The sequence below is a fragment of the Dipodomys merriami genome, unplaced genomic scaffold (genome assembly GCF_024711535.1).
Source record: "Dipodomys merriami isolate MVZ:Mamm:240054 unplaced genomic scaffold, mDipMer1.0.p SCAF_20, whole genome shotgun sequence".
Taxonomy (NCBI): Eukaryota; Metazoa; Chordata; class Mammalia; order Rodentia; family Heteromyidae; genus Dipodomys; species Dipodomys merriami.
The window spans coordinates 28,611,987-28,638,511 of NW_027203382.1; the positions used below are offsets into that span (position 1 = coordinate 28,611,987).

Below are 26,525 nucleotides of genomic sequence, written 5' to 3' on the forward strand. Positions count from 1 at the left end.
CTAGGATTACATGAGTGAGCCACTGGAGGCCGAAGAGCCAGTATGTTTTTAAGAGCAAAGAAAAAAGGATAAATCGGGGCTGGGAAGGTGGCTCAGTGGTAGAGTGCTTACCTTGCATGCATGAGGCCCTTGGTTCAATTCCTCAGCACCACATAAACAGAAAAAACCCAGAAGTGGCACTGTGGCTCAAGTGGTAGAGTGCTAGCCTTGAGCTGAAGAGCTGAGGGACAGTGCCCAGACCCAGAGTTCAGGCCCCAGGACCAACAAGAAAGAAAGGAAAGAAGGATAAATCTTAACCAGCACAAACACATATACTATACACAAAAGATACAACTTTTTGTGACAAAAATTTATGTATCAGTTCATATGGAGAACAAAAAGCAATGCTTTCGTAACTTTCTATTTTTGGAGGACATATTTGAAGACAGCTTAGAATACAGGAAAGAAGTGGTTCAAGCTGCCTGTGGGAGGTGGGAAAAAAATAACATACATTTTCTGGACCTAAATGATTTGGTTTTTAGTTCCCTTTTGCCTACAAAATAAAACTGTAGGACTGGGAAGGTGGCTCAGTGGTAGAGTTCTTGACTTGTATGCATGAGGCCCTGGGTTCGATTCTGCAGTACCACATAAGCAGAAAAAATGGCACTGTGGCTCAAGTGGTAGAGCACTAGCCTTGAGCTGAAATCCTGAGGGACAGCGCCCTGGCCCAGAGTTCAGACCCCATGACCGGAAAAAAAAAAAAAAGAAAGAAAGAAAAGAAAACTATTTTCCTATTTTTTTTTCCAGTGCTACGAATGGAGCCTAGACTTCTTTTTTTTCAGGCAGAAAAAGAATTTACTGTGGGGAGATCCTACTGTGGACCCTGCAAGAGATGAGGCATGTGAGCCAGGCGCTGGTGGCTCACGCCTGTAATCCTAGCTACTCAGGAGGCTGAGATCTGAGGATCTCGGTTCAAAGCCAGCCCAGGCAGGAGAGGCCGTGAGACTCCTATCTCCAATAAATCACCAGAAAACCGGAAGTGGCGCTGTAGCTCAAGTGGTAGAGCGCTCACCTTGAGCTGAAGAGCTGAGGGACAGCACCCAGGCCCAGAGTTCAAGCCCCACGACCGACAAAAAAAAAAAAAAAAAAAAAAAGAGATGAGGCATGTGGAGACAGAAGGAAGAAGAGAAAAAGGGAGGGACTGGTGTTGAGCTGGATGTGGAAATGATGCCTGGGGAACCCCTCACAGTTTGAGGGAGGTATGACCAGGTGGCTCAGGAAATGACCTCAATGGATGAGGAAGTGACCTCAGAGCCCGTGATTCTTTGCTCACAGTCAGGTGATTGACAGTCAGGTGATTACTGGTTTCAGGTAGATGAAGAGGGGAGGGGCTTTTCTCTGGGCTGACTTAACATTCCAGGCTTTTGATTGTTATAAATGGGTGATGATTCTCTTTGGCTACTTCCTGCTAGCAAGGAGTGTCACTATTAGGTGTAAAAGGTGGAGTTGTTGTCCAATCTGGGAGAAGGCAGCAAGGAGCAACTCTTCCTTGGTGGTTAGCACTTGTATGCGATCTTAGATTCCATCTGAAAGAAATCTTACAAGGTAGAGGCTAAGCAATTTGAAAAAAAAAAAAAAAAAGGACATACAAATAGCAGAAGGAAAGGTTCAGAGCAGAAAATTCAAAATTTGATGACTAGGCTAGTTCCTATCCCTGTTCTAGGCAGTCCTGGAGTTGGCTGAAAATATCCCTAGCTCATTCTGACATCTGTGTTAGGTTTTTAAAAAGAGGTAGCCAAGTAAGAACAGCATCACGCACGTGGTATTCAGGTAAGGGGTAGGTTTATTCAGTAGACCTGCTGGGACCAGGCAAGGTTGGCACTCCACGTGGCTGGGAAAGGCCTGGGAAAGAGAGAGAGTTGGGAAAGAGAGAGAAAAGAGCTAGAAAAGAGCAGAGAGAGAGCATCTGGGAAAGGTGGGAAAGAGAGAGCTAGGAAAGAGAAGAGAAGGAAAGAGCTAGAAAAGAACAGAGAGGGCGTCTGGGCTTGGGCTAGGCCTTATCTAGGGTATGGGTGGAGAAAGGTGTGGCCACATCAAATTCAGATGTGACCTCAGCGGATGCAGATGTGACCTCTTCCAGGTGTCCCAGTTGCCTAGGTAATGCAGGTACTGGATGGAGACTTTGTTGAGAGGAGGGTGGAGTCTTCTCGCCACCCAAGAGTGGACCTTACATTCCAGCCTTTTAATAATCATGAAATAGGGCGTGGATTCTCTCTGGCTACTTCTGCTGACAAGGGGCGTCGACAATAGAGGTAAAAAGCTGGAATTTGGTCCCCTCCCAGAAAAGGCAGTGAGCAGCATCTGTCCCAGGTGGCATGAGTCCTTAGATGAAGTCTGGAGAAGTCTCATGAGCATTGAGGGGCTGGAAAAAAATACTAGAGAGCAAATAAATGGCAAGAGGAAGGACTTGGGGCTGAAAAATGTTGGTAGAAATGTCCCTCGTTACTTCTGACATCTGGCTACTAGGTAGAGAAGTCAGGTGACAAAGGCAAGAATATAAATTCCTGTCCAGTTAATAGGTAGACAGGTATGGACACTAGATGGGCAGGCTTCTTACTTCCACTGACCTCCTGGCTCTGGTTAATTTTGAAAGGGCAGGCACAAAGTAGCTGATGTGATATTATCTCTTACTCCTCTCCATGGTCCCTTGTTCCCCAGACTGGCCGAGTCTAGATGCTCGTTGCTGGGATGGCTTGTCCCAGTTGATATTCAAGGAGGATTGAACTCAAGGCCTGGGCACTGTCCCTGAGAACTTTTGCTCAAGGATAGTGCTCTACCACATTGAGTTACAGTACCACTTCCAGTGTTTGGCTGGTTAGAGATAAGAGTTTTGAGCCATGCTTCTAGCCTGGCTCTTTGCAGGTTAGTTGGGAGATGGAGTCTTAGAGATTTTTCAGCCCGGGTTGGCTTTGAAATGAAATCTTTGCCACAAAAGCCCTTTATTATTTCCAATTAAAGCAACAAGGAGATCAAATAGAATAAGTAGAACTTACCTGGTCCTTATCAAGAAATGCCAACAAATATTCTGAAATGACAAAACTCATTAGATGTGATGAGAATTTTAGCACAGATATGCCCAGTGTTTTAGAACCATGTAGTCAGTAGAATACATAACACAAAACAAAAAAGGCAAAACTCAAAACCTAAATATTTTGACATCAATGTTTAGACATCTTTGCTAACAAAGCACATCAGATGGTTGGTCCTCAGTTACCAGGGCCTGTGAAGAGTAACTTGTTAGCAAGGCACCTTAGAATAGATGGATGGAGTTGTAAGCTTGGTGGAAGGTTAAGGGTCAGATGAGGCCAAACCCTTAACCCACCATGTGGCCAAGATGGCGAATTCAAGATGGCAAATTTCTGAAAAAATGCAAAGAAACCCTGAACAAATAGATCAAGCCTACATTGAGCCTTTGAGAGGGAACCTAGAGGGGGGTGGTCCCTGGGACCCAGCCTGCGTTGCACTCTTCAAGGCACAAGCCAAAAAATTGTAGAGGGCTGGGAAGGTGGCTCAGTGGTAAAGCGCTTGCCTTGCATGCCAGAGGCCCTGGGTTCAATTCCTCAGCACCACATAAGAAAAAAACCGGAAGTGGCGCTGTGGCTCAAGTGGTAGAGCGCTAGCCTTGAGCTGAAGAGCTGAGGGACAGTGCCCAGGCCCAGAGTTCAAGATCCACGTCCAAAAAAAAAAAAAAAATTGTAGAAAAAAGGGTAGAAAGTTGGACATGAATGGCAGAGAGAGAGCAAAGAGAGCCTGAAAATAAACAGACTTCTGACCATTTACCATAGCAGTAGCAAAAACTGTCTACATCTGAGAATGGCATAAAATTAGGCTCTCTGGCTTTCCAGGGAGCACAGGAGGCATTTCAGGAGGCTCAGGCGTGATTCGCAGCACCCCATTAAATGTGAGGAGAGTCAGTCTGGTGAGTGAAGGAGAGCTGGCCAGGCAGAAGCGGCATCCTGACTTCCCCCAGAGCCCTCTAGAGAGAAATGGCCAAGCCCCCAACACCAAGTGTCCTGGGCTTCAGAGGTGACCGGCCTATCAGCTAAAGGCCGTAGGAGCTCTCTGGCATGGCGCCACGTCTGGACAGACTGAGCAACAGAGAGCGGTAGAGAGTAGTTTCACTCACCAGAGTAGAGAAGTGGTGTGGACGTGGATGTGAAGGCAGCAATGGTATCGATGTGCTGTGTCCGCAGCAGACAGATGGATTCGCAAAAGGCGAACTGTGGGTATTCCTCAGAGCAAAAAGGGAAAAACAAACAAAAAAGAAAAAAGAGGGAAAAAAGAGAGGAATCCCAGCTATCCTGACTTTAAGCCCTTTATCCGAGTCACGGTACCATTTATGTTAGGCTTTTAAAAAGAGGTAGCCGAGTAAGAACAGCAGTACGCACGTGGTATTCAGGTAAGGGGTAGGTTTATTCAGTAGACCTGCTGGGACCAGGCAAGGTTGGCACTCCATGTGGCTGGGAAAAAGAGAGAACTGGGAAAGAGAGAAAAGAGCTAGAAAAGAGCAGAGAGAGAGAGCGTCTGGGAAAGGTGGGAAAGAGAGAGCTAGGAAAGAGAAGAGAGCTGGGAAAGAGAAGGAAAGAACTAGAAAAGAGCAGAGAGAGAGCGTCTGGGAAAGGTGAGAAAGAGAGAGAGCTAGGAAGAGGAGAGAGCTAGGAAAAAAAAAGAGAGCTGGGAAAGAGAAGAGAAGGAAAGAGCTAGAAAAGAGCAGAGAGGGCATCTGGGCCTGGGCTAGGCCTAATCTAGGGTATGGGCCGAGAAAGGTGTGGCTACATCAAATTCAGATGTGACCTCAGCGGATGCAGATGTGACCTCTTCCAGGTGTCCCAGTTGCCTAGGTAACGCAGGTACTGGGTGGAGACTTTGTTGTGAGGAGGGTGCAGTCTTCTCGCCACCCAAGAGTGGACCTCACAATCTGGTGACCAGGTAGGGAAAGCATGGTAGACTGCCAAGTAGTCAGAAGCTGGGGCTGGATTGGAGTGGTTAGAGGCTTGGTAGATTTCTGGATAGCTTATATATTAATGTTAATCTACTGATCTGATTAATTTTGCAAGGGTAAATGTAGAGTGGCTATATTTAGGATGTGACACCATCTCCTCTAACTCCTCTCCATGGTTCCTTATGTTAGGTTTTTTTAAAAGAGGTAGCCGAGTAAGAACAGCACCAGCACGCACGTGGTATTCAGGTAAGGGGTAGGTTTATTCAGTAGACCTGCTGGGACCAGGCAAGGTTGGCACTCCACGTGGCTGGGAAAGGCCTGGGAATGAGAGAGAGCTGGGAAGAGAGGAAAGAGAGAGAAAAGAGCCAGAAAAGAGCAGAGAGAGGGGTAAGAACAGTAGCACTCACGTGGTATTCAGGTAAGGGGTAGACCTGCTGGGACCAGGCAAGGTTGGCACTCCACGTGGCTGGGAAAGAGAGAGAGCAAGAAAAGAACAGAGAGTGAGCTAGAATAGAACAGAGAGAGCAAGAGCAAGAGCAAGAAAGAGCGCGTCTGGGCCTGGGCTAGGCCTTATGTAGGGTATGGGCAGGGAAAGGTGTGGCCACATCAAATTCAGATGTGATCTCAGCGGATGCAGATGTGACCTCTTCCAGGTGTCCCAGTTGCCTAGGTAACGCAGGTACTGGGTGGAGACTTTGCTGCGAGGAGGGTGGAGTCTGCTAGCCATCCAGGAGCGGACCTTACACCTTGTACTTTGGACTGGCTGGGTCCCAGGGGTCTAGGTGCTCATTGCTGGGATAGCTCCTCCCAGTTGGCATTCACAGGGTTTGAATTTTTTTTTTTTTTGTTAGTCGTGGGGCTTGAACTCTGGGCCTGGAAGCTGTCCCTCAGCTCTTCAGCTCAAGGCGAGCGCTCTACCACTTGAGCTACAGCGCCACTTCCGGTTTTCTGGTGGTTTATTGGAGATAGGAGTCTCACGGTCTCTCCTGCCCGGGCTGGCTTTGAACCGAGATCCTCAGATCTCAGCCTCCTGAGTAGCTAGGTTTACAGGCGTGAGCCACCAGCGCCCGGCTCACAGGGTTTGAATTTAAGGCCTGGGTACTGTCCCTGAGCACTTCTGCTTGAGTTCAGTGCTCTACACTTTGAGTCACAGTGCCGCTTCCAGCGTTTGACCGGTTAATTAGAAATAAGAGTCTCTTGAGCCATGCTTCCAGCCTGGCTCTTTGCTAGTTATTTGGGAGAGGGAGTCTTGAACTGCAATTGTTAGTATTATCCCCACCTTTGGTCCTTAGCTCCACCCATACCTGAGCTCCTCCCTTCTCTGGAGTTCCAGCCATACAGCTGGCCACTCCATCTCTCCGCCTAGACTCACCTGAGCATACCTAACTCACTTCCTGCCCCCAGACCCTATTCCTACCTGGATAGGGATGGATGCCATGTGCTCCCTTGCCTGGGAAGAATGGCCCCTCTAATAAACCTTATAATAATCTTGCCTCCTGTGCTTGCCTGCCTCTGAGTGGTCCCCTGGGATGGACGTGAAGGTTTCCATTCAGCAATCCTCGGATTAAACAAGTCTTTGCCACAAAAACCCTTTTAATTTCCAATTAAAGCAACAAAGAGACCAACAGAAATGAGCAGAGCTTACCTGTAACTTGTTAAGAATTGACCAATACCCTAAGATATGTACTCAAATGTTTTTTTTTTCTTTCATGCGATTGTTTCTAACACATTTATAAGATGATTTCTTTGTTGCTTTGTATGTCCCTCCCCCACGGTATAACCCCTGCTTTGACTGTATTTGATGTTGGTATAATTTATGGAAGGAAAGGGATAAAAACAAATCGTTTAAATAGGGATACAGGTGGACCCATTGCAACAATGAGATGTACTAATCGTCATGTCGAAAAGGAACTTTACAACTTTGGGGGGTGGGAAAGCAGGGAGGATTGGGTGGGGGGGCAGGGAGAGGATGGGAAGGGATGGGAAGGGGAAACAAAGGAGGAGGCTACAAGGCTTGATAAGAAATGTACTCATTATCTTGCCCATGTAATTGTAACCCCTCTGTACAGTATTTTCACAATTAAAAAAAAAGAATAAATAATGATATCAAAAAAAAAAAAAGAATTGACCAACAAATATTTGCCAGAGTTACTTCTCTGTGGGTCTGGCTAGACACTGCAAGGGGGAAAATCTGTAACAATACTCCATAGATATGATGAGAGTTTTTAAACTGCTTAATTGAATTTAGCACTTGACTATTGAAGATTGAAATAAACCATTGTCAGCTCTGAATCCAAAGGTTGGAACCTAGACCTTTGAACATGTTGAATACCTGCTCTACCACTGAGTTACATCCCCTGTCTGAAGAGACTGAACTGCAATACAATGACCAGATGTCCTGTTTAGGGTGGGTCAGCCCTTGATTTTGATTAGAATCTGAGCTTTTGAACCATTTTCTTTTCTTGCTTTTTCAGGACTGACAGGAGAGAACTTTTTAAACAGAGGCTACATATAATTTTCCTTAGAAATTTTTTATGGTTCTTTATTAGATTATTTGTAGAGTACCTGGTATTAGGAGAAGTTGACCCAGGAATAGATTTCTCTTTACAGAAAGAGTGTAGATTTGGTTAAATACCAGATCCTTCAGTTTAAAATCAATTTAAAAAATAAAAATATGAATAAGCCAAAACTAAATCCCTGAGTAGGAGTTTCACTTTAACCATTCTCTTCCTTCATTTATTTGTTTATTTATTTATTTATTTATGTGGGTTGTGGGTCTTGAACTCTGGGCCTGGACACTGTCCTTCAGCTCTTCAGGTCAAGGCAAGCGCTCTACTGCTTGAGCCACAGGGCCACTTCCAGTTTTCTGGTAGTTAATTGAAGATAAGAGTCTCACGGACTTTCTTGTCCAGGCTAGCTTTGAACCTCAGATCTCAGCCTCCTGAGTAGCTAGAATTACAGGCGTGAGCCACCAGCGCCTGGCTCCTTTTTAAAAAATTTTAACAGTATTGGAGTTTGAACTCAGACATCCCAACATTGCTAGGATGACACAATTCCACTCAGCCATGCCTTCAGGTCTGTTTTTGAGGGTTATTTGTATGGTAGGGTCTTGCTTCATGTATAGGCAGTTTCCCAAGCTGCTTCCAGTGTGGGGGGGATTACAGGCATGAGCCTCCATATTCAGCATCCCTTCTGTGGAAACAGTCTCATAGACTTGTTCCACCTGGGCTGGCCTTGAACTGTGATCCTCCCAAGCTCATCTATGTCTTTTTCTTTTCTTTTTCTTTTGTGCTAGTACTGAGGCTTGAACTCAGGGCTTGGGCACTGTCCCTGACCTTTTTTGGTCAAGGATTGTGCTCCACCACTTGAGTCATATCTCTATTTTTGCCTTCTTGGTGGTTAGAGATGAAGGTTTCACAGACTTTCCTGCCAAGGCTTTGAACTTCAATCCTCAGATCTCAGCCTCCTGAGTAGGGAGGGTTACAGTTCTAAGCCACTGGTGCCCAGCTCTCTGGACTCTTTTAAACTATAGCAGTTTCCTATTCACTTTCTCTGTGACATGAGAAACTCCCGGAGCATATTTTCAAAACTGTAAAATTGAGATCATAGCAGAGGCTTCACAGAGATGTAGTGACAAGTCAACGAACTAATACGTGAAAGACGCTTTTAAAGTGCAGAACTAAATGAACTACTTTTCTCACTGATCAAGACTCTTATTAGACTTACTAGCTACAAATTCCATGTTTTCTCCTCTCTCCTCACCCGCTTGGTCACCCAAAGTGCTTGTCACCTGGTTTTGACCCATCTTACCACTTCTCCCCTTTCACCCAGTTCCCTTTCATACTGCGTATTTCACCGCCTTCACAGCAAGCTTCCTGAGGGAGCTGTCTATACTTCCTGTCTTTACTTCCTTTTTCCTTTTTAACCCACTTCAATCAGATTTGTATCTCCATCGCTTCAAAGACTGAATTTGTCAAGGTCACCTCCGTCTGGCTAATACCAAAGGTCATTTTTCAATGTCTATCATCTGTTGGCCACTGAAATAATGTTTTCTCCTCTGGCTTCAGTTACCTTTTTCCTGGTGCTGCTTCTACTTTACATTCATCTCCCTTGTGAACTCCTCCTCTTCCTCCACTTCCTGCTTCTTTCCTATATAGCCCACGAGGCTGACCTTGAACTCATGATCATTCTACCTGAGCCTCTGACCGCTAGGATTATAGGTGTGTACTAAGCTGGTTTGTTCACTTCTAACCTTTAAATGCAGGAATTCCCTTGGTGCAAGAGACTGAACCCAGAATACACAATAACAAGTGTGTAATCCCATCAAATGTTATTTACATATGTTGATGACCCTTCAATTTATGTCCTGAATCAAGCCTCTGTGGCGAACTCCAGAATCATAAACTGAAACACCTGATAGATATTTCTGTGTGGATTTTCAAAAAGCACCTCAAACTTAACTTAAAAATAGAGCCTAGGGGCAGAGAAGGTGGCTCAGTGGTAGAGTGCTTGCCTTGCATGCATGAGGCCCTGGGTTCGATTCCTCAGCACCACATAAGCAAAAAAAAAAAAAAAAAAAAAAAGCCAGAAGTGGCACTGTAGCTAGCCTTGAGCTGAAGAGCTGAGGGACAGTGCCCAGGCCCACAGGTGAAGGCCCCACAAGTGACCAAAAAAAAAAAAAAAAAAAATGGAGAGAGACTAAGCCAGGTGCTGGTGGCTCACTTCTGTAATCCTAGCTCCTCAAGAGGATCACGGTTCAAAGCCAGCCCAAGCAGGAAAGTCTGTGAGATTCTTTTTTTTGGGGGGAGTGGGGGCGTTCTGGTCGTGAGGCCTGAACACTGAGCCTGGGGGCTGTCCCTCAGCTCTTCAGCTCAAGGCTAGCGCTCTACCACTTGAGCCACAGCGCCACTTCCGGCTTTTTTCTTTTTGGATATGTGGTGCTGAGGAATCAAACCCAGGGCCTCAGGCATGCAAGGCAAGGGCTCTACCACTGAGCCACCTTCCCAGCCGGTCTGTGAGATTCTTATCTTCAATTAACTACCAAAAAACCAGAAGTGGAGTTGTGGCGCACCAAAAAACTTAGAAGTAGAGCTGTGGCTCAAAGTGGTAACTTGCTAGCCTTAAGCAAAAAAACAGGTCAGGGACTGCACCCAGGTCCTCAGTTCAACTTCTGGACTGACAAAAGCAAAAACAAAAACAAAACGAGGAATTATCTTATCTCAAACCTACACAATGCCATATCCTTTCTAGTTTCTCAGCCACAACTCAAAGATCATCCAGCTTTTTCTTCTGATGTGGTACTGAGGAATAGAACCCAGGGCCTCATGCATGCAAGGCAAGCACTTTACCACTGAGCCACCTTCCCAGCCCTCTCCTTACTTTTTTCATGCTGTTACCTTATCCTGCCAGGGCTATTTTATCTGTCTTGTGAGTGGCCTTCCAGTCCTTGCCTTATTACAACCCATCTTCACAGAGTAGTGTGAACTATTAAAAAGTTAAATCAGATTCCACCATTGTGTTCCTTCACAACCCTTTACTGGCTTCCTATCCCCTTGAGATTACTCCTGTCTTTGATGCACTCTGCCTCCTTTTCTGACCTTGTTTCAGTACTTCCCTTTGATTCCAGCTCCCACCGGCCTCCTTTGCATGTACTTGAACACCTGCAGCTCCTCGGGCCTTCTTGTAGATCTTCAGTGTGGACTTCCCTGCTGTTTCCTTTAGCTTATTCAATCTGCTCAAATGCCACTTCCTCAGAGAGGTCTTTCCGACAACTCTAGCTAGAGAAGATTTTCCCTCTTTCTACTACAATCTACCTCATGTATACTTCATAGCATGAATATCTTCCCACAATAAAGGCCAGGGGGAGCAGCAAAAATGACTTGTCTTGTTCACCATTGACTCCCTGGTGTCAAGAAGATGGCCTACCTCACTCAGCACAGGCGCTTGCTAAATAAACAGATAGACGAGAACACTGGAACAATGTGTTACTGCTGAGTCCTGCTGCTACAAGGGCGATCAGAAAGCGTTGGTCTGCTGGTATGTTTGTGTTTTGCTCCCATTACAAAATATCTGAGACTGTGTACTTTATAAAGAAAGAAGTTTACTTAGTTTGTCATTTGGGAGGTTCAAGAGCATGATGGCACAGATATCTGCTCAGCTGATGAGAGTCGGCAGCAGATGGTATCATGGTGGCCAGTCTCAGCCCATAAGGAAAAGGAATCCATGGGAGGTGTCATACTCCGTTATAACAATCCATCCTTTCAGGAATGAAACCTTCATTAATCCTCTGATGGGTGGTACCCCATGACTTAATTATTTCCAGTAGGCCATACTTCTTACAAGTTCCACTACCTCAACAATAGACATTGGGGAACAAGTATACGGCATACAGATCTCTGGGGAACTAGTCATAGCAATTGTAACTCAGATCCTTGCTCAAGCGTCAGGGCATCTTCAGAGGCGACCAGATAGATAGACGTCCTCCATGCTTAGTTCAGCCAAGGGTGCTTCTTGCTTGGTGCCTATAATACATTTTTTAGTTCTCTTTTTTTTCCAGTTCCCACAGCAGCCCATAGCTAGGGGCTAGCTGGCTCCAAGACTTCTAGAAGTTGTTCTAGACTGTAATAGTTTACGGATCTCCTCAGACCACTTTGCTAAAGGTTGACAGGCCTGGGCTGGGAAGGTGGCTCAGAGGGAAAGTGCTTGCCTTGCATGCATGAGGCCCTAGGTTTGAATCCTTAGCATCACATAAGCAGAAAAAGCCGGAAGTGGCACTATGGTTCAAGTGGTAGAGCGCTAGCCTTGAGCTGAAGAGCTGAGGGACAGCACTCAGGCCCAGAGTTCAGGCCCACAACTGACAAAAGAAAAAAAGAAGGTTGACGCTTCTGGTGAATCTAGGGCATTTTCCTGCTAACTTTCCTGTTGAAAGGAAGAAAGAAATTGAATTTCTATGAGTTAGCCTTCTGGAACAGTGATTCCTTAATTTATTCATTTAACAAATATTCATGGTTGGTTGACAACTATGTAAAAAGCACGCTTCCATGTCCATTATTATAACTGTCATTATCCATATCAAATTAATCAAGAGCCTCTATATGAAATTAGTTGTTTTTTTTTTTGGCCAGTCCTGGGGTTTGAACTCAGGCTTGGGCACTGTCCCTGAGCTTCTTTTGCTCAAGATTAGTACTCTAGCACTTGAGCCATAGCACCATTTCTGGCTTTTTCTGTGTATGTGGTACTGAGGAATTGAACTCAGGGCTTCATGAATGCAAGGCAAGCATTCTACCACTAAGCCACATTCCCAGCCCCTAGAACTTTCTTAAGAGCAAAGACAAGTATTGTAACAAGAGCTTGATAAATATCTATTGCTGAAATAAAAGAGAGGTAATAAAATATGTTAAAGATTACTCCCAAGTACTTAAAAATAATAAAAGGAAAATTTTTTAAAAAGATTAGTCCCAATTTACATATATAAGTATCTAGAATTTTTTTTTTTTTTTTTTGTCAGTCGTGGGGCCTGAAGTCTGGGCCTGGGAGCTGTCCCTCAGCTCTTCAGCTGTAGGCTAGCACTCTACCATGTGAGCCACAGCACCACTTTTGACTTTTTTTTGCCTATGTGGTGCTGAGGAATCGAACCAAGGGCCTCATGCATGCAAGGCAACCACTCTACCACTGAGCCACCTTCCCAGCCCCTAGAATTGCTTTTTTAAAAAAGTTACTGGGAGCCGGGCGCTGGTGGCTCACGCCTGTAATCCTAGCTACTCAGGAGGCTGAGATCTGAGGATCGCGGTTCAAAGCCAGCCCGGGCAGGAAAGACCGTGAGACTCCTATCTCCAATAAACCACCAGAAAACCGGAAGTGGCGCTGTAGCTCAAGTGGTAGAGCGCTCGCCTTGAGCTGAAGAGCTGAGGGACAGCCCCCAGACCCAGAGTTCAAGCCCCACGACTGACAAAAAAAAAAAAAAAAAAAGTTACTGGGTAAATATTTGTAAAAATATTTAGCAATTATAAATTAAACTATATGGATTTCTTCATTTTTTCCATATGTTCCTTTTTTTTGGGGGGGGGGTCAGTTGTGGGGCTTGATCCCTGAGCTTTTGTGCTCAAGGCTAGCATTCTTACCATTTTGAGCCACAGTGTCAATTCTGGTTTTCTGGTATCTCACAGACTTTGCTGCCTGGACTGACTTCAAACTATGATCCTCAGATCTCAGCTTCTTGAGAAGCAAGGATTATAGGCATGAGCCACTGGAGCCCAGCACCCTTTTCCTTACAGGTATTTACATGCATATTTTTACAAGTATTTAGTATTCATGCCAAATATTTTTATATATACATATATATTACACAGGTATTGCAACCCCCCCTCCATTTTTTTGGTGCTAGTACTGGGGCTTAAAACTCAGGGCCTGGGCATTATTCCTTAGCTTTTTCACACAACTTTGGTGCTCTAACCACTTGAGCCACACCTCTACTTTCAGCTTTTTGCTGGTTAATTGTAGATAAAAGTCTCATAGACTTTTCTGCCTGGACTGTTTTTTCTTTTTTAATTTTTTGGGGGGTCCAGTTGTGGGGCCTGAACTCTGGGCCTGGGCACTGTCCCTCAGCTCTTCAGCTCAAGGCTAGTGCTCTACCACTTGAGCCACAGCACCACTTCCGGCTTTTTTCTCTTTGCTTATGTGGTGCTGAGGAATCAAACCCAGGGCCTCATGCATACAAGGCAAGTGCTCTACCACTGAGCCACCTTCCCAGCCCCTGGCTGGACTGGTTTTAAACCACAATCCTCAGATCTCAGCCTCCTGAGTAGTTAGCATTACAGGTGTTAAGTCCAGCATACAGTTAGTATTACCTTAGTAATTTATCTTATTTTGGAAACCCCTGTTGGTTTCTCTGTGGCCACTAGCAATGTGAATCTCTTAACAATTTGTCAGGGGTTTTGTGCATCCTCCACAAACAAAGCCAGGGAGCCCCTTGGAGAGGCCCATGGAGGAAAGCATGGTGCCACTTCAGAAAGCAGGTGGTCCCCCGGGCACTTAGAAGAAAGGCGCCTAGGGAGCTGCTCTGAGCCAAGAAGGTTGTATACAGAGTCACGCTTGGCACATTCTGCAGGTAAATTAGCATGTTTCTACCTCTTGGTTTTCCTATTGCAGCTTACCTGGTTACCATCTGCTAAGCTTTTACTTTTTTTTTTCTCCGTTGAATGAAGTGTTTGTACTTAATATGCTACTTTTGCATGAGGAAAAGCAAGGTAATTCCTGACTTCTGCGAGCTGGCTTTTTCTCTCCTGCCTTTTAACAGAGTTTACCCTTTTTGCAGTTTGCCTGTCATCAGATAGCTGAGTACTGAATACTGAGGACTATTCCATTTGATAGAGAATGCTGCTCCTGAAATTAGTAGATGAAGTCTCCTGGAGCTTCTCCTCTGCTGCTCTGGGAACAAGTGGAAATTGCCAAATTGTATTGAAAACAAATGGGGAAATGTGTTTTACTTTATAACTTACCTTTCTGAAATGAAACTAGATGTCAATGCTGTAATGAGGAAAGCAACTTCTGGGTGTTGTAGAGACTGGACTCTTAAACTTGGAGACAAACCCTATTTTGTAAGGCAGAGAATCTAGATTTTATGTAGTCTTATGTACTACCACTCATCAAGTTATGTCCTGATAGTCCAGGAATACTTTGGGCTATAATGAATAATTTTGGACAAGAATTTAATGAGGCCCAAGAACATTTTTTGGAAGCCACCATATTAATGGCTGGTGTAATTAGAGAGAGATTCAAAGTAGATAGTGAATCTGGTCATGGGGACAGCCAAAAATGAAAGGACAATTTGTGTGTGTATGTGTGTGCCAGTACTGGAGGCTTGAAACTCAGGGCCTGGGTGCTCTCCCTTAGTTTTTTTTTTTGCTCCAGAATGACACTCTACCATTTGAATCACACCTCCAATTCTGACTTTTTGCTTATTAATTTGAGATTAGGGTCTCACTGACTTTCTTGCCTAAGCTGGCTTTGAACCATGATTTTTAGATCTCAGCATCCTGGGGCTGGGGAGGTGGCTCAGTGGTAGAGCGCTTGCCTTGCATGCATGAGGCCCTGGATTCGATTCCTCAGCACCACATAAGCAAAAAGAAAAAAGTCAGAAGTGGCGCTGTGGCTCAAGTGGTAGAGTGCTAGCCTTGAGCTGAAGAGCTGAGGGACAGTGCCTAGGCCCAGAGTTCAGGCCCCATGACTGGACCCCCCCCCCCAAAAAAAAGATCTCAGCATCCTAAGTAGTTAGCATTACAAGTGTGAGCCACCAGCACCATCAAAAGATATTTGAATATCTTTTCAAAATATTAAAAATTTAAGAAAATTAAATTAAGTAGGGCTTAAATAGATATTGGTATTCTCTGTGAGCCCTAGCATCTAGCACAAAATAAAGAACATTTTAAGGGAGTTATTGCATAGCCAAGGACAAATCCACTTTGACATTTGATAAGCCTAGTTGTTCATTCATTCATTCACTGAACATTTACTTCATGATTGTTAGGTGACAGGTAGGCAGTTTAGTTGTGCTCTCCTGTTATCTAGGCCAGTTTTTCCTAAGTTTACAGTGTATTTGTAGAAGAACAGGCTAAGGTTGTGTGGCACGATATAACAGCTTGCCTACCTAAGGTCGTTGCTCTGCCAGAGATCCTGTGCATCTCAGGAGAGAGAACACAAGGTGGCTGATACCACCCACATTTTTCCTATACCATCTTATCTGGAATTTAGTCACGCTAATCACTAAGAAGTTCCACAACTTAAATACCAGGCAATTACAACACAATGAACTTTATACCTAAAATGCACAAGGGATTTATCTTCCTGGCAGACTTACCCATGATATTTATGGGATCCAAGGTAAAGACAAAATGGAGGCTAGTGTAGCATGGACAACTATGGTGACCACCATGCTAAACAGAAGGAAAATCTAGGCTTGACATTACCAGGAATGATTTGTTATGCCAATGTATTGCATTCAAGCTGAGGTTTGAGAATTTAAAAGTCTGTCTGACCTAAGTAACCACTTCCAAATGAGAGGTATCGCGTGATTTTTACTTTAGAGGATGAAAATAATTTCTCATAAAGTGTTATACCATTACATTTGAAACCACAAGATGGAGGAGGTGTGATGTATGTAATAGTAAAAGCTACAGTAAAGCTATTTGTGAGAGCTTGACTTCCAAGAGCTGCTGAGTTGGGTCCTGGCTGATCTGGTGGCACTGAACTTGAGAGCTCTACAAGAATGCAATGATCATTTTGTAACCCTTGGAAAAGTAAAGCCTGGGGAGGGGATTTAGTGCTAAGACGTGTGAAAACACGTTTTGTTTTGTCAAATGCATAAGTTGCTAGGAGAAACAAGGAATTTTGCGTAGCAGGTCCAAAGAGAGGCTTGTTTTTCCTTGCCGGGGTCACGTTCCCTCCTCTCCCCTCCTCCCCCTCCCCCCGCCCCCCTCCCCAGGTCAGCGGCTGGGCCTCGGCGCCAGGTCGCGCAGCTCCAGCGACAACTGGGCGTTTCCTCCCTTCCGGCCTCGAGGGCGGGGAGTCTTGTTTTGCTCCGAATTCCCAGTCCAGGAAGGGCACCCCATGGCCCCAGGGTTCCCCAGGCCCCAGGGGGCGGGCCGGCCCGCCCAGGGTCCTCCGGCCCCGCTCGCCGGACTTCGGTCTGCGGGTAATCCTCCAAGGCCAGCGGCGGAGCCACGAGTGAGCAGAGCATCACCCTAGTTTTGGCTCGAATTCCGGCCAGTGCCTGTCACGCCGTTGGGGGACAGTAGCCGGTGACTCCACCAGGACCCGGTTCTCCACCATTCCCCGGAGGAGACTCAAACAGAGCCGCGCCCGGGGCTGCGGGTGGCACGGCGCTCGGTGCGCATGCGCACTCCGAGGTCGCGGCGTCGAAGCGTCCGTCTCGTGACGGCCGCTAGGTGGCGCATGCGCCCTGGAGGGTACGGGCCGGTCTCGGGGAAGAAGGCGGCGGCGGCGGCGGCGGCGGCGGCGAAAGGCGGGGGCGCGGTGGGGGCCGGTCCGTGTTTACACAGCGGCGGGCGGGTGCGGACGCGGAACCCGGCGGCGGTGGCGGCAGCACAATGGTCATGGCGCATTTCGTCGAGAATTTTTGGGTAAGCGTAAAGATGGAGGGAGTGGGGAGGGTTTGGGAGTCCGGCGCTTTGGGCGCCTGACCTCGGCCTGCGTGCGCTTCGGGCGGCGGCGGCCCCGGCCCCTCCGCGGCGAGCGTCCTCGGACCGCTGCCTGCCGGGTCCGCCGGGTCGAGGTCCGGGCGGGCGGCCCCCCGGGGATTTGTAGTCCCTCCTTGTCGCGGGGGCTGTCAGTGCGGTCCGGGGAGCCGCGGCGGGGCCGCCCTGGCCGGGACAAAGCGCCGGATGGGGCGGGAGACGCCAGCCGGCCTCAGCGGAGGCTCCGGGCGCGCTGGGCGCGGGGCGTGCGGCGGCGCTCGGACGCGGAGGACAGGCCCGCGGCTCGGCGCCTCCCGCGGCGGCGGCCCCGGGGAGCGCGCCCGGCCCAGCCCGGGGGTCGTCCGTTTCCCGCGCCCACCGCAGGCCGCGGCTCGGCACGGCCCGCCCTCCACCATCCCCGCTCGCGATCCGGCGCGGGGCCCGGCCCGGCCGGGCCGGATCGGATCGGATCGGATCGGATCGGCACTTCCTCTCCCTGGCCTCGCCGCGCGGCTGTGGTTCGGCGCCCGCGACCTCGCCTTTAGGCCTGTCCACAAAGCTGTGGAAGTTGACTTGAGTGCAACCCAACTCTTGGGGCTTGGGTGCACCCAGACTTCCCAGACCTGCTCCTTCCTCATTCTTCCACCACCCCACCTCTGAACTTAGTAGTAGTTTTTTCTTGGAGCCGGATTCTCAGTTTTCCTCTGGGGTGTTGTGCTGCAGGACTGTTGATTGTAATGCAGCCACGTTCAGGAAAGGAACACACGCAGGTATCCTGAATGAATCTCACTTTTATGTCCTGACAGTTTGCAGGTACTGCAGTTTCATTTGAGCACGATCTAGAACTGTTTTGTTGCAGAGGAGACGTCTTTTAAGATAATAAGGAGTGAATCTTCTTAATTCTAAGTGTTTCAAACATGAGACCATGCTCAGAAATCAGATCAGTTTGTCAGTCATGTTCCTTGTTTCCCGTGAACAACATATGTATTAACATGTTCTTTTACACAGCTTTATTAACATGAAATTCACATTCCACACAGTACACCATTTGCAGAGTATATCGCAAGAGTTCCTTAAAATGTTTATAGAGTTGTTCAAACATGACCACAATCAATTTCAGAACAATTTTATCAGGCCAGAAAGAATCCCGTGTTCATTTGTAGTCACTATTTTCTTCTAGTCCCAGCCCTAGGCAGCTGATTTACTTTTTGCTTCTTATAAATCTGTCTATTCTGGACCATTGTGATCGGCTTCTTTCCCGTAGCATAATATTTTCAAGGTTCATCCATGTTAGTACTTAATTCCTTTTGGTGGCCAAATTATATTTTTCTCACTTTTACTTAACCGTCTGTGATAGATTTTGTTTTGTTTTTATTTTGAGTACCGGGCTTGAACCTAGGGCCTAGAGTTCTCTGTCTCCTTTCTTGCCCACAGCTAGTGCACTACCACTTGAGCCAGTCCTCCAGTACTGAAATGGATATATCATTTTCACTTTTTGGTTATTATGAATAATGCTTCTATGAACAATTTTGTAAAAGTTTGTCTGAATATGTTTTCATTTCTTTTGGGAATGGAATTTGTTGGGCCTCATAGTAACACTGTGTAACATTTTAAGGAACTGCTGCTGACTGTTTTCCAAAGTGGTTGAAGCATTTTAGGATCACATCTCACATCTCAGGATACTCACTATCATTTGTTATATGACTTTTTGATTGCAATACAGTATCATAGTGTGCTGGATGTGAAATACATCTTCGTATGGTTACTATTGTGTCGTTCTTCATGTGCTTACTGTTAAGTTTTATGTTTTGTTTGGAGAATTGTTAATCTCCATTGACCATTTTTCAATTATGCTGTCTATTATTGAGTGGTATAAGTTCCTTTTTTTTTTGGGTCCGGTCGTGGGGCCTGATCTCAGCCTGGGCGCTGTCCCTCAGCTCTTCAGCTCAAGGCTAGCGCTCTACCACTTAAGCCACAGCGTCACTTCTGGCTTTTTCTGCGTATGTGGTGCTGAGGAATTGAACCAGGGCCTCATGCATGCTAGGCAAGTGCTCTACCACTGAGCCACCTTCCCAGCCTGTCCTTTTGTATTCTAGATAAACATTTTCTTTCCTTCTTTTTTTTTGGGGGGGGGGGTCCGGTCGTGGGGCCTGAACTCTGGGCCTGGGCACTGTCTCTCAGCTCTTCAGCTCAAGGCTAGCACTCTACCACTTGAGCCACAGCACCACTTCTGGCTTTTTTTTTTTTTTTTGCTTATGTGGTGCTGAGGAATCGAACCCAGGGCCTCATGCAAGCAAGGCAAGCACTCTACCACTGAGCCACCTTCCTAGCCCCCCTAAATAAACATTTTTACCAGGTACAATACTTGAAAAATATTTTCTGCCATTTTCTGACTCAGGTCTCCCATTCTGTGACTCAGGCCGCATGCTTGCCTGGCTGGTGCTTTACTACTTCAGCCACACCTTCAACCTTGCTTTATGCTGGTTATTTTGGAGATAGAGTTTAGTGAACATTTCTCCCTGGGCTATCCCGGCACCTCTATCTTCTCTGATAGTCTGATTAGTAGCTAGGATTATAGGTGTGAGCTGACTCCCAGCTTCTTCTTTCCCACTTTCTTTAGCCTGCATTAATTTGTGGGGGAGGGCTTTAGTGTAACATTTCCACACATTATGTTTATATTATATTCCCATCTCCCTCAGTAACCCTCTCACAAACCCCTTTCCCAGAACAATTTTAGCAGGTATTGTTTTGTTTTTACATATGCAAATAAACTATGTTGGTCATATTCATCCCCTTCCACCTTCCCACTGCTGTTGTCCATCCCCCACTTTGTTTTTTTTGGTGCCAGGCCTGGGGCTTGAACTCAGGGCCTAGGCGCTATCCCTTCTGAACTCTTTCAAATTCAAGGCTAGTCTTCTACCACTTGGAGCACAGCTTTTTAGGTGGATAATTGTATGTAAGAGTCTCAAGAACTGGGCTGGGAAGGTGGCTCAGTGGTAGGGTGCTTGCCTTGCATGCTTGAGGCTCTGGATTTGATTCCTCGGTACCACATAAGCAGAAAATGCTAGAAGTGGCATTGTGGCTCAAGTGGTAGGGGGCTAGCCTTGAACTGAAGAGCTGAGGGACAGTGCCCAGGCCCAGAGTTCAGGCCCCACGACTGACCAAAAAAAAAAAAAACAAAAAAAAAAACTCTCAGGAGTTTTCCTGCCTGGGCTGTTTTGAACCTGGAGTCTCACATCTCAACTTCGTAGGATTACAGGTATGAGCTCCTGGCTCCTGGCTTCATTTACTTTCTTGTGACATCATTTGAAGCACAGTGTTTAATTTTGATGTAGTCTGGAAGCCCAGTTTACCTTCTTTTCTATCACTTCTCTTTTGTTCTTGTACCTAAGCCTCTGCCTGACCCAGGATTTACTCCTGCATTTTTGTACTTAGAAAGGTTTTACACTTTTAGTTTATCTGCTTAGGTCTGTGATCCATTTGAAATTAATTTCTTTGTGTGGGAAATGGAAGGGGAGCAGCTTCATTATTTTGTGTAGATATGTCCAGTTGTTCTAGTATCATTTGTTGACAAAAAGCTTTTTTTTTTTCCTTCATTGATTGCGTGGCACCTTTATCAAACATTACTTCTCTATGGATAGGAGTTTATTTTTGGAATTTCAATTTTATTCTATTGTCTGTCCTTATGCCAGCCAGTATTAAGCCTTTTCGATGACTTTAGCTTCATATATTGTTTGGAATCAGGAGTTGTGAGTTCTCCAAGTTTTTTCTTCTTTTTCAAGATTATTTTGGCTATTCTGGGTCTCTTCTGTTTTCATATGAACTTTAGGATTGGCCTGTATATTTTGGACATTAGGTTTTTCACTGAAAATTTAGATCACTGTTATAAAAGCATTTAAAAGTTGATATTCTTGGTCTGGGAAGGTGGCTCAGTGTAGAGTGCTTGCCTCGCACGCATGAGGCCCTTGGTTTGATTCCTCAGCACCACATAAACAGAAAAAGCAGGAAGTAGTTCTGTGCCTCAAATTGTAGAGCTCTAGCCTTGAGCTGAAGAGCTGAGGGACAGCACCCATTCCCAGAGTTAGAGCCCTACGAACAACAACAACAAAAAACTAAAACAAGAGTTGATATTCTCACTGTTTTTAATTTGTTTTTTAGCCAGTCTCGGGGCTTGAACTCAGGGCCTAAGATATGTTTTTTTTTGCTTAAGGCTATCACTCTCCTTTTTGAACCAAAGTTCCACTTCTGGCTTTCTGGTGGTTAATTTTTATCAATTAAAAAGAAACTTTGAATTTTTATTAATTTAAAAGTAACTTGTCAAAGTGAAGTAATAGGAACCTTTGACGTTTTAGATTTCTAATCAATCTATTAGGTTTATTTCCCGGGTATATATAATTAAAAAAGCTTTTTTGTTGTGGCACTTAGTTGGATGAAAGTTGTAATTATTGAAATTCTCTAATGTTTCTTGGAAGTATGCATCCTTTATAGCTTTTTATTGACTAAAATTATATGTCAAATAGAAAACTTCTTAATACTATATACTTTGAAGAAAAAAATATATTCACAGTTTCCTCACAGCAGGTGTTTTATTGCTGATAAGCCAGTTACTGCAAACTACAGTGTCATTGATAATCATATTGAAAGTGTTTTCTCTTAACATTGGATAGCAGAGTAATTTTGATAGCAGAAATGCACACTGCTGACATTAATGTATGAAACCAGCTGTTGACACTTGAAACGAGTGTGTAACTTTCAGAACGGTATAGCTAGTCTTTACAGTAAGAGATTGTTTCTGTATGCTGTGCCTTTCTCAAAAAGAAGAGTTGAGGGGGCTGGGAAGGTAGCTCAAGTGGTAGAGCGCTGGCCTTGAGCTGAAGAGCTGAGGAACAGTGCCCAGGCCCAGAGTTCAAGCCCCACGACTGACCCCCCCCCCAAAAAAAAAAAAAAAAAAAGAAGAGTTGAGAATTAGCTTATATTCTGAAGTCTCAACATTACATTAGGATGAAATTAAGATGTAATTAAAATGCTTAATATTTTTAATATGATTGCTTAATTTAGCAATAAAAGCATCAAAGGAATAAATTTACAGAAATTACTTAAGGGGAAATGTAAGCACAATATATTTGAGTTCAGTACTTTATAATCCCAATCTATTTAAGATATGAAACATTTACCCAAAGACGTTGAATGTTCTTTCTTCTGTAGCATTGTAATGAACTATGTTTTTTGTTAGCTACTTTTTTCAGAGACTATCTACATTTAGCCAATAATGATAATAATAATAATATAGTTATCTTAGTCATTTGTATTCAGAAGTTTTTCCTCTGTAGTCTCACTAAACTGTAGAGAAGTCTAATTTCATTTGTTACTTCATTGGTATTGTCATACTTTATTTTAAATCAAGTTGGAACATTTGCATATGTATCCAAAATTTGACCTGTCTTTACATAGCTGGAAGGATTAAAACGCTTTAAAAAAAAATCTGGGATTAGCCAGGTGCCTGTGGCTCACACCTGTGAACCTAGCTAATCAGGAGGCTGAGCTCTGAAGATCACAGTTCAAAGCCAGCCCGGGCAGCAGTGTCGGTGAGACTCTTATCTCCAGTTAACCACCAGAAGACTGGAACTGGGGCTGTGACTCAAGAGCTTGCCTTGAGCTGAAATGCTCAGGGACCGCATCCAGGCCGAGAGTTAAAGATCCACGACCAACCAAAAAAAAAAAAAAAAAATCTGGGATTATTATTAATAGGATTTTGAAATGTAAAATATATTTTTGCTTGAATGTGTGATTTAAACTTAGTGTCTTGGTTGAGAGATTATCATCAACACTCTTCAGGGATATTTACCCATATGAAAATTTAAAATATAGGGGCTGGGAAGGTGGCTCAGTGGTAGAGCGCTTGCCTTGCATTCCTGAGGCCCTGGGTTCCATTCCTCAGCACCACATAAGCAAAATGAAAAAAGCTGGAAGTGGCGCTATGGCTCAAGTGGTAGAGCGCTTGCCTTGCATTCCTGAGACCCTGGGTTCGATTCCTCAGCACCACATAAGCAAAATGAAAAAAGCTGGAAGTGGCGCTATGGCTCAAGTGGTAGAGCGCTAGCCTTGAGCTGAAGAGCTGAGGGATAGCGCCCAGGCCCAGAGTTCAGGCCCCATGACCGGACCCCCCCCCAAAAAAAAAAAAGAAAATTTAAAATATATATCTTTAGAAAATTACTTCAGGTGACTACAGAAACCTAGACTATAGTCTCTGTCTCTGTCTCTGTCTCTCTCTGTCTCTCTCTGAAATGCTGGTGTTGGGGCTTGAACTTAGGGCCTGGGCTCTGTCCCTGACCTTCTTTTTTTCTTTTTTGTCTATTGTGGAGCTTGAACTCTGGGCCTAGGCGCTGTCCCTGAGCTAAATCTTTAGCTCAAGGCTAACGCTCTACCATTTGAGCCACAGAGCCACTTCTGGTTTTCTCAGTAGTTTATTGGAGATAAGTGTCTTAAGGACTTTTTGTGCCCAGGTTGGCTTTGAACTGTCATCTTCAGATCTCAGCCTGCTGAGTAGCTAGAGATTATAGGCCGGAGCCACTGACGTCTGTCTTGTCTGTCTTTTTGTAGCTTGAAATTTCCAAATATTATAGTTGGGGATATATTTTCAGAATATGATTTCATCTGTAGTTATACTAAAATAATATTTGCAAACATATATGTGTATGTTTATATGTTAACTTTATATGTTAGCTAACGAGTTTGCAAAACATCATAAATATTTCATATTCAAAAGATACAAAAGAGAACATGGTATAAAAACTTATTTTCTGTAGACATGAAGATGTCCTTGAAGGCAGTCACTGTTGTTTCTTATTAGCTTCACAAGGGTCATGTATACATAATATATACTAAGTAAAAAATAGTATATATAATATATACTATATGTATATCATCTTTCACTTATATATACATGTACATGTTTATATACACACATATTTATATGTGTGTGTATATGTATATACATTAAATGAAAAATAGTGTTATTGTATAACTATTAGATAAATAGACATATCCAAATAATTTTCATTCAACAGAACTATGAAATCCCACTTGGTTCAATTTGATTTGACAAGTAGGCATTCTAAACTTAATTTTGTTAGTTTTTGTTTGTGAAGATAGGTGTTCTCTTTTTTTTGGGGTCCGGTCGTGGGGCCTGAACTCTGTGCTGTCCCTCAGCTCTTCAGCTCAAGGCTAGCACTCTACCACTTGAGCCACAGCTCCACTTCCAGCTTTTTTTTCTTATGTGGTGCTGAGGAATCAAACCCAGGGCCTCGAGCACGCAAGGCAAGTGCTCTACCACTGAGCCACCTTCCCAGCCCAAGATAGGTGTTCTCTATGTAGCTTAGGCTGTTCTCAAACTATCTTCTTGCTTCAGTCACCCTAGTGCTGGGATTACAGACAGGAACCACCATGCTTGGTTTGAAATTATAGTGTTACATTGTACTAAATTTCATCCTGAGTCCTTTAGAATTTGAGGCAGGAGTGGTTTTATATTCTTAGCTAAATATTAGACTTCACAGTTTCATCCCTGTGACTCCTGCCTCTCTCAAAACATGCTCTAGCACACTTTTTTTTGTTTTGTTTTGTTTTGGTTGGTCATGGGACTTGTACTCTGGGCCTGGGTGCTGTTCCTCAGCACTTCAGCTCTACCACTCTACTATAGCACCACTTACGGTTTTCTGGTATCTACTTAGAGATAAGAGTCTCACGACTTTCCTGCTCAAGCTGGCTTTGAACTGTGATCCTCAAATCTCAGCCTCCTGAGTAGCTAGGATTATAGGCTTGAGCCACCAGCGCCTGGCTGTTCTAGCACACCTTTACCAACAAATACAAGTATTGGTTTCAGTTGCTACTATTGTGTTCCGTCTGTATTCTGTTGCATTTATTTATTCTGTTGCTTTTATTATGTCTACCTCTGTGAACCAGACTCACACTAAAATTTTTCCAGTTCTAATATCCTTTAGTTTTTCCATACTGAGAAGACTTAAAGCCAAGCTGAGTCCGATTTCTTAAATGTGTCTGTAAACGTTCTAGAATTATAATTATCAGAATGGATAGCCTAAGGAGATATTATGACTCCAAAAAAAGAATAAAGGCTTGCATTATTTTCCTATCCTTTTTTTTTTTTTTTGGGTCCGGTTGTGGGCCTGAACTCTGGGCCTGGGCACTGTCCCTCAGTTCTTCTGCTCAAGGCTAGCGCTCTACCACTTGAGCCACAGCGCCACTTCCGGCTTTTTTCCTTTTTGCTTATGTGGTACTGGGGAATCGAACCCAGGGCCTCATGCATGCAAGGCAAGCGCTCTACCACTGAGCCACCTTCTCAGCCCAATTTTCCTATCCTTTATCTAAGTAATTTAAATAGTTCTCAAAGTGTTAGTGTATTCAGGACTTCATATGTAGGGTCAGAAAATAACTCAAACATCAAATTATTATTCATTCCAGTGTCCATATTCTAAAATTCTCCCTCCAAATGAATTTATGCAAACCATATCCCTACCAATTTTTCTATATTTAGCTAATCCAGGACCTCATGCATGCCAGGCAAGCACTCTACCGCTGAGCCACCTTCCCAGCCCAGGTATAACTTAAGTAAAGCAGGGGCTGGGAAGGTGGCTCAGCGGTAGAGTGCATGAGGCCCTGGGTTCGATTCCTCAGCATCACATAAACATAAAAGACTTGGAAGTGGCCTTTTATGGTTCAAGTGGTAGGGTTATTTAAAACAAAGAAATGGGGGCTGGGAAGGTGGTTCAGTGGTAGAGCGCTTGCCTTGCATGCCTGAGGCCCTGGGTTCGATTCCTCAGCACCACATAAGCAAAAAGAAAAAAGCCAGAAGTGGTGCTGTGGTTCAGGTGGTAGGGCGCTAGCCTTGAGCTGAAGAGCTGAGAGACAGTGCCCAGGCCCAGAGTTCAGGCCCCACGACCGGACCTCCCCCCCCCCAAAAAAAAATAAAACAAAGAAATGCAAGTTTCATTTGATTGAAACAATAACCTCAAGTGTAGTTTTCTTTTTAATTATAGCCTTTATTATATGATAGGTATAAAACAGAATCTAGAATAAAAATTACCAATAACCTCTGCACTAGCTGCCCTGTGGTTTTTCCTCTAGAGAAAACATAACATTCCAAATGGATTCTACTATTTATCTTGATTTTTTAAAAATATTACTATCAAGTCTTAATCATATGCCTAGATATTCTTTTAGTACTTTTCATTGATTGCATAGGTTCCCATTGAATGAATAGGCTGTGATTTTTTTTGTTAACTACTCCTCTTTAGGATACTTGGATTATGCTGATTTTTCAGACTTGAAACTTTTTGATG

General features: G+C 44.6%; 1 protein-coding gene across 2 annotated transcripts in view; it reads left to right on the forward strand.

The window, feature by feature from the left end:
• The first annotated feature begins 16,983 nt into the window (after window positions 1-16,983).
• The window catches only part of Fcho2 (FCH and mu domain containing endocytic adaptor 2), a 134,697-nt gene continuing 125,155 nt past the window's right edge, over window positions 16,984-26,525 (forward strand). The window contains exon 1 of one of the 2 annotated variants that reach the window (XM_070031331.1): window positions 16,984-17,118. In XM_070031331.1, coding sequence (XP_069887432.1) covers window positions 17,086-17,118 — 33 coding nt within the window. In that variant the 5' untranslated portion in view covers window positions 16,984-17,085. The remainder of the gene's footprint in view (window positions 17,119-26,525) is intronic. The other variant, XM_070031330.1, reaches the window with a different exon arrangement.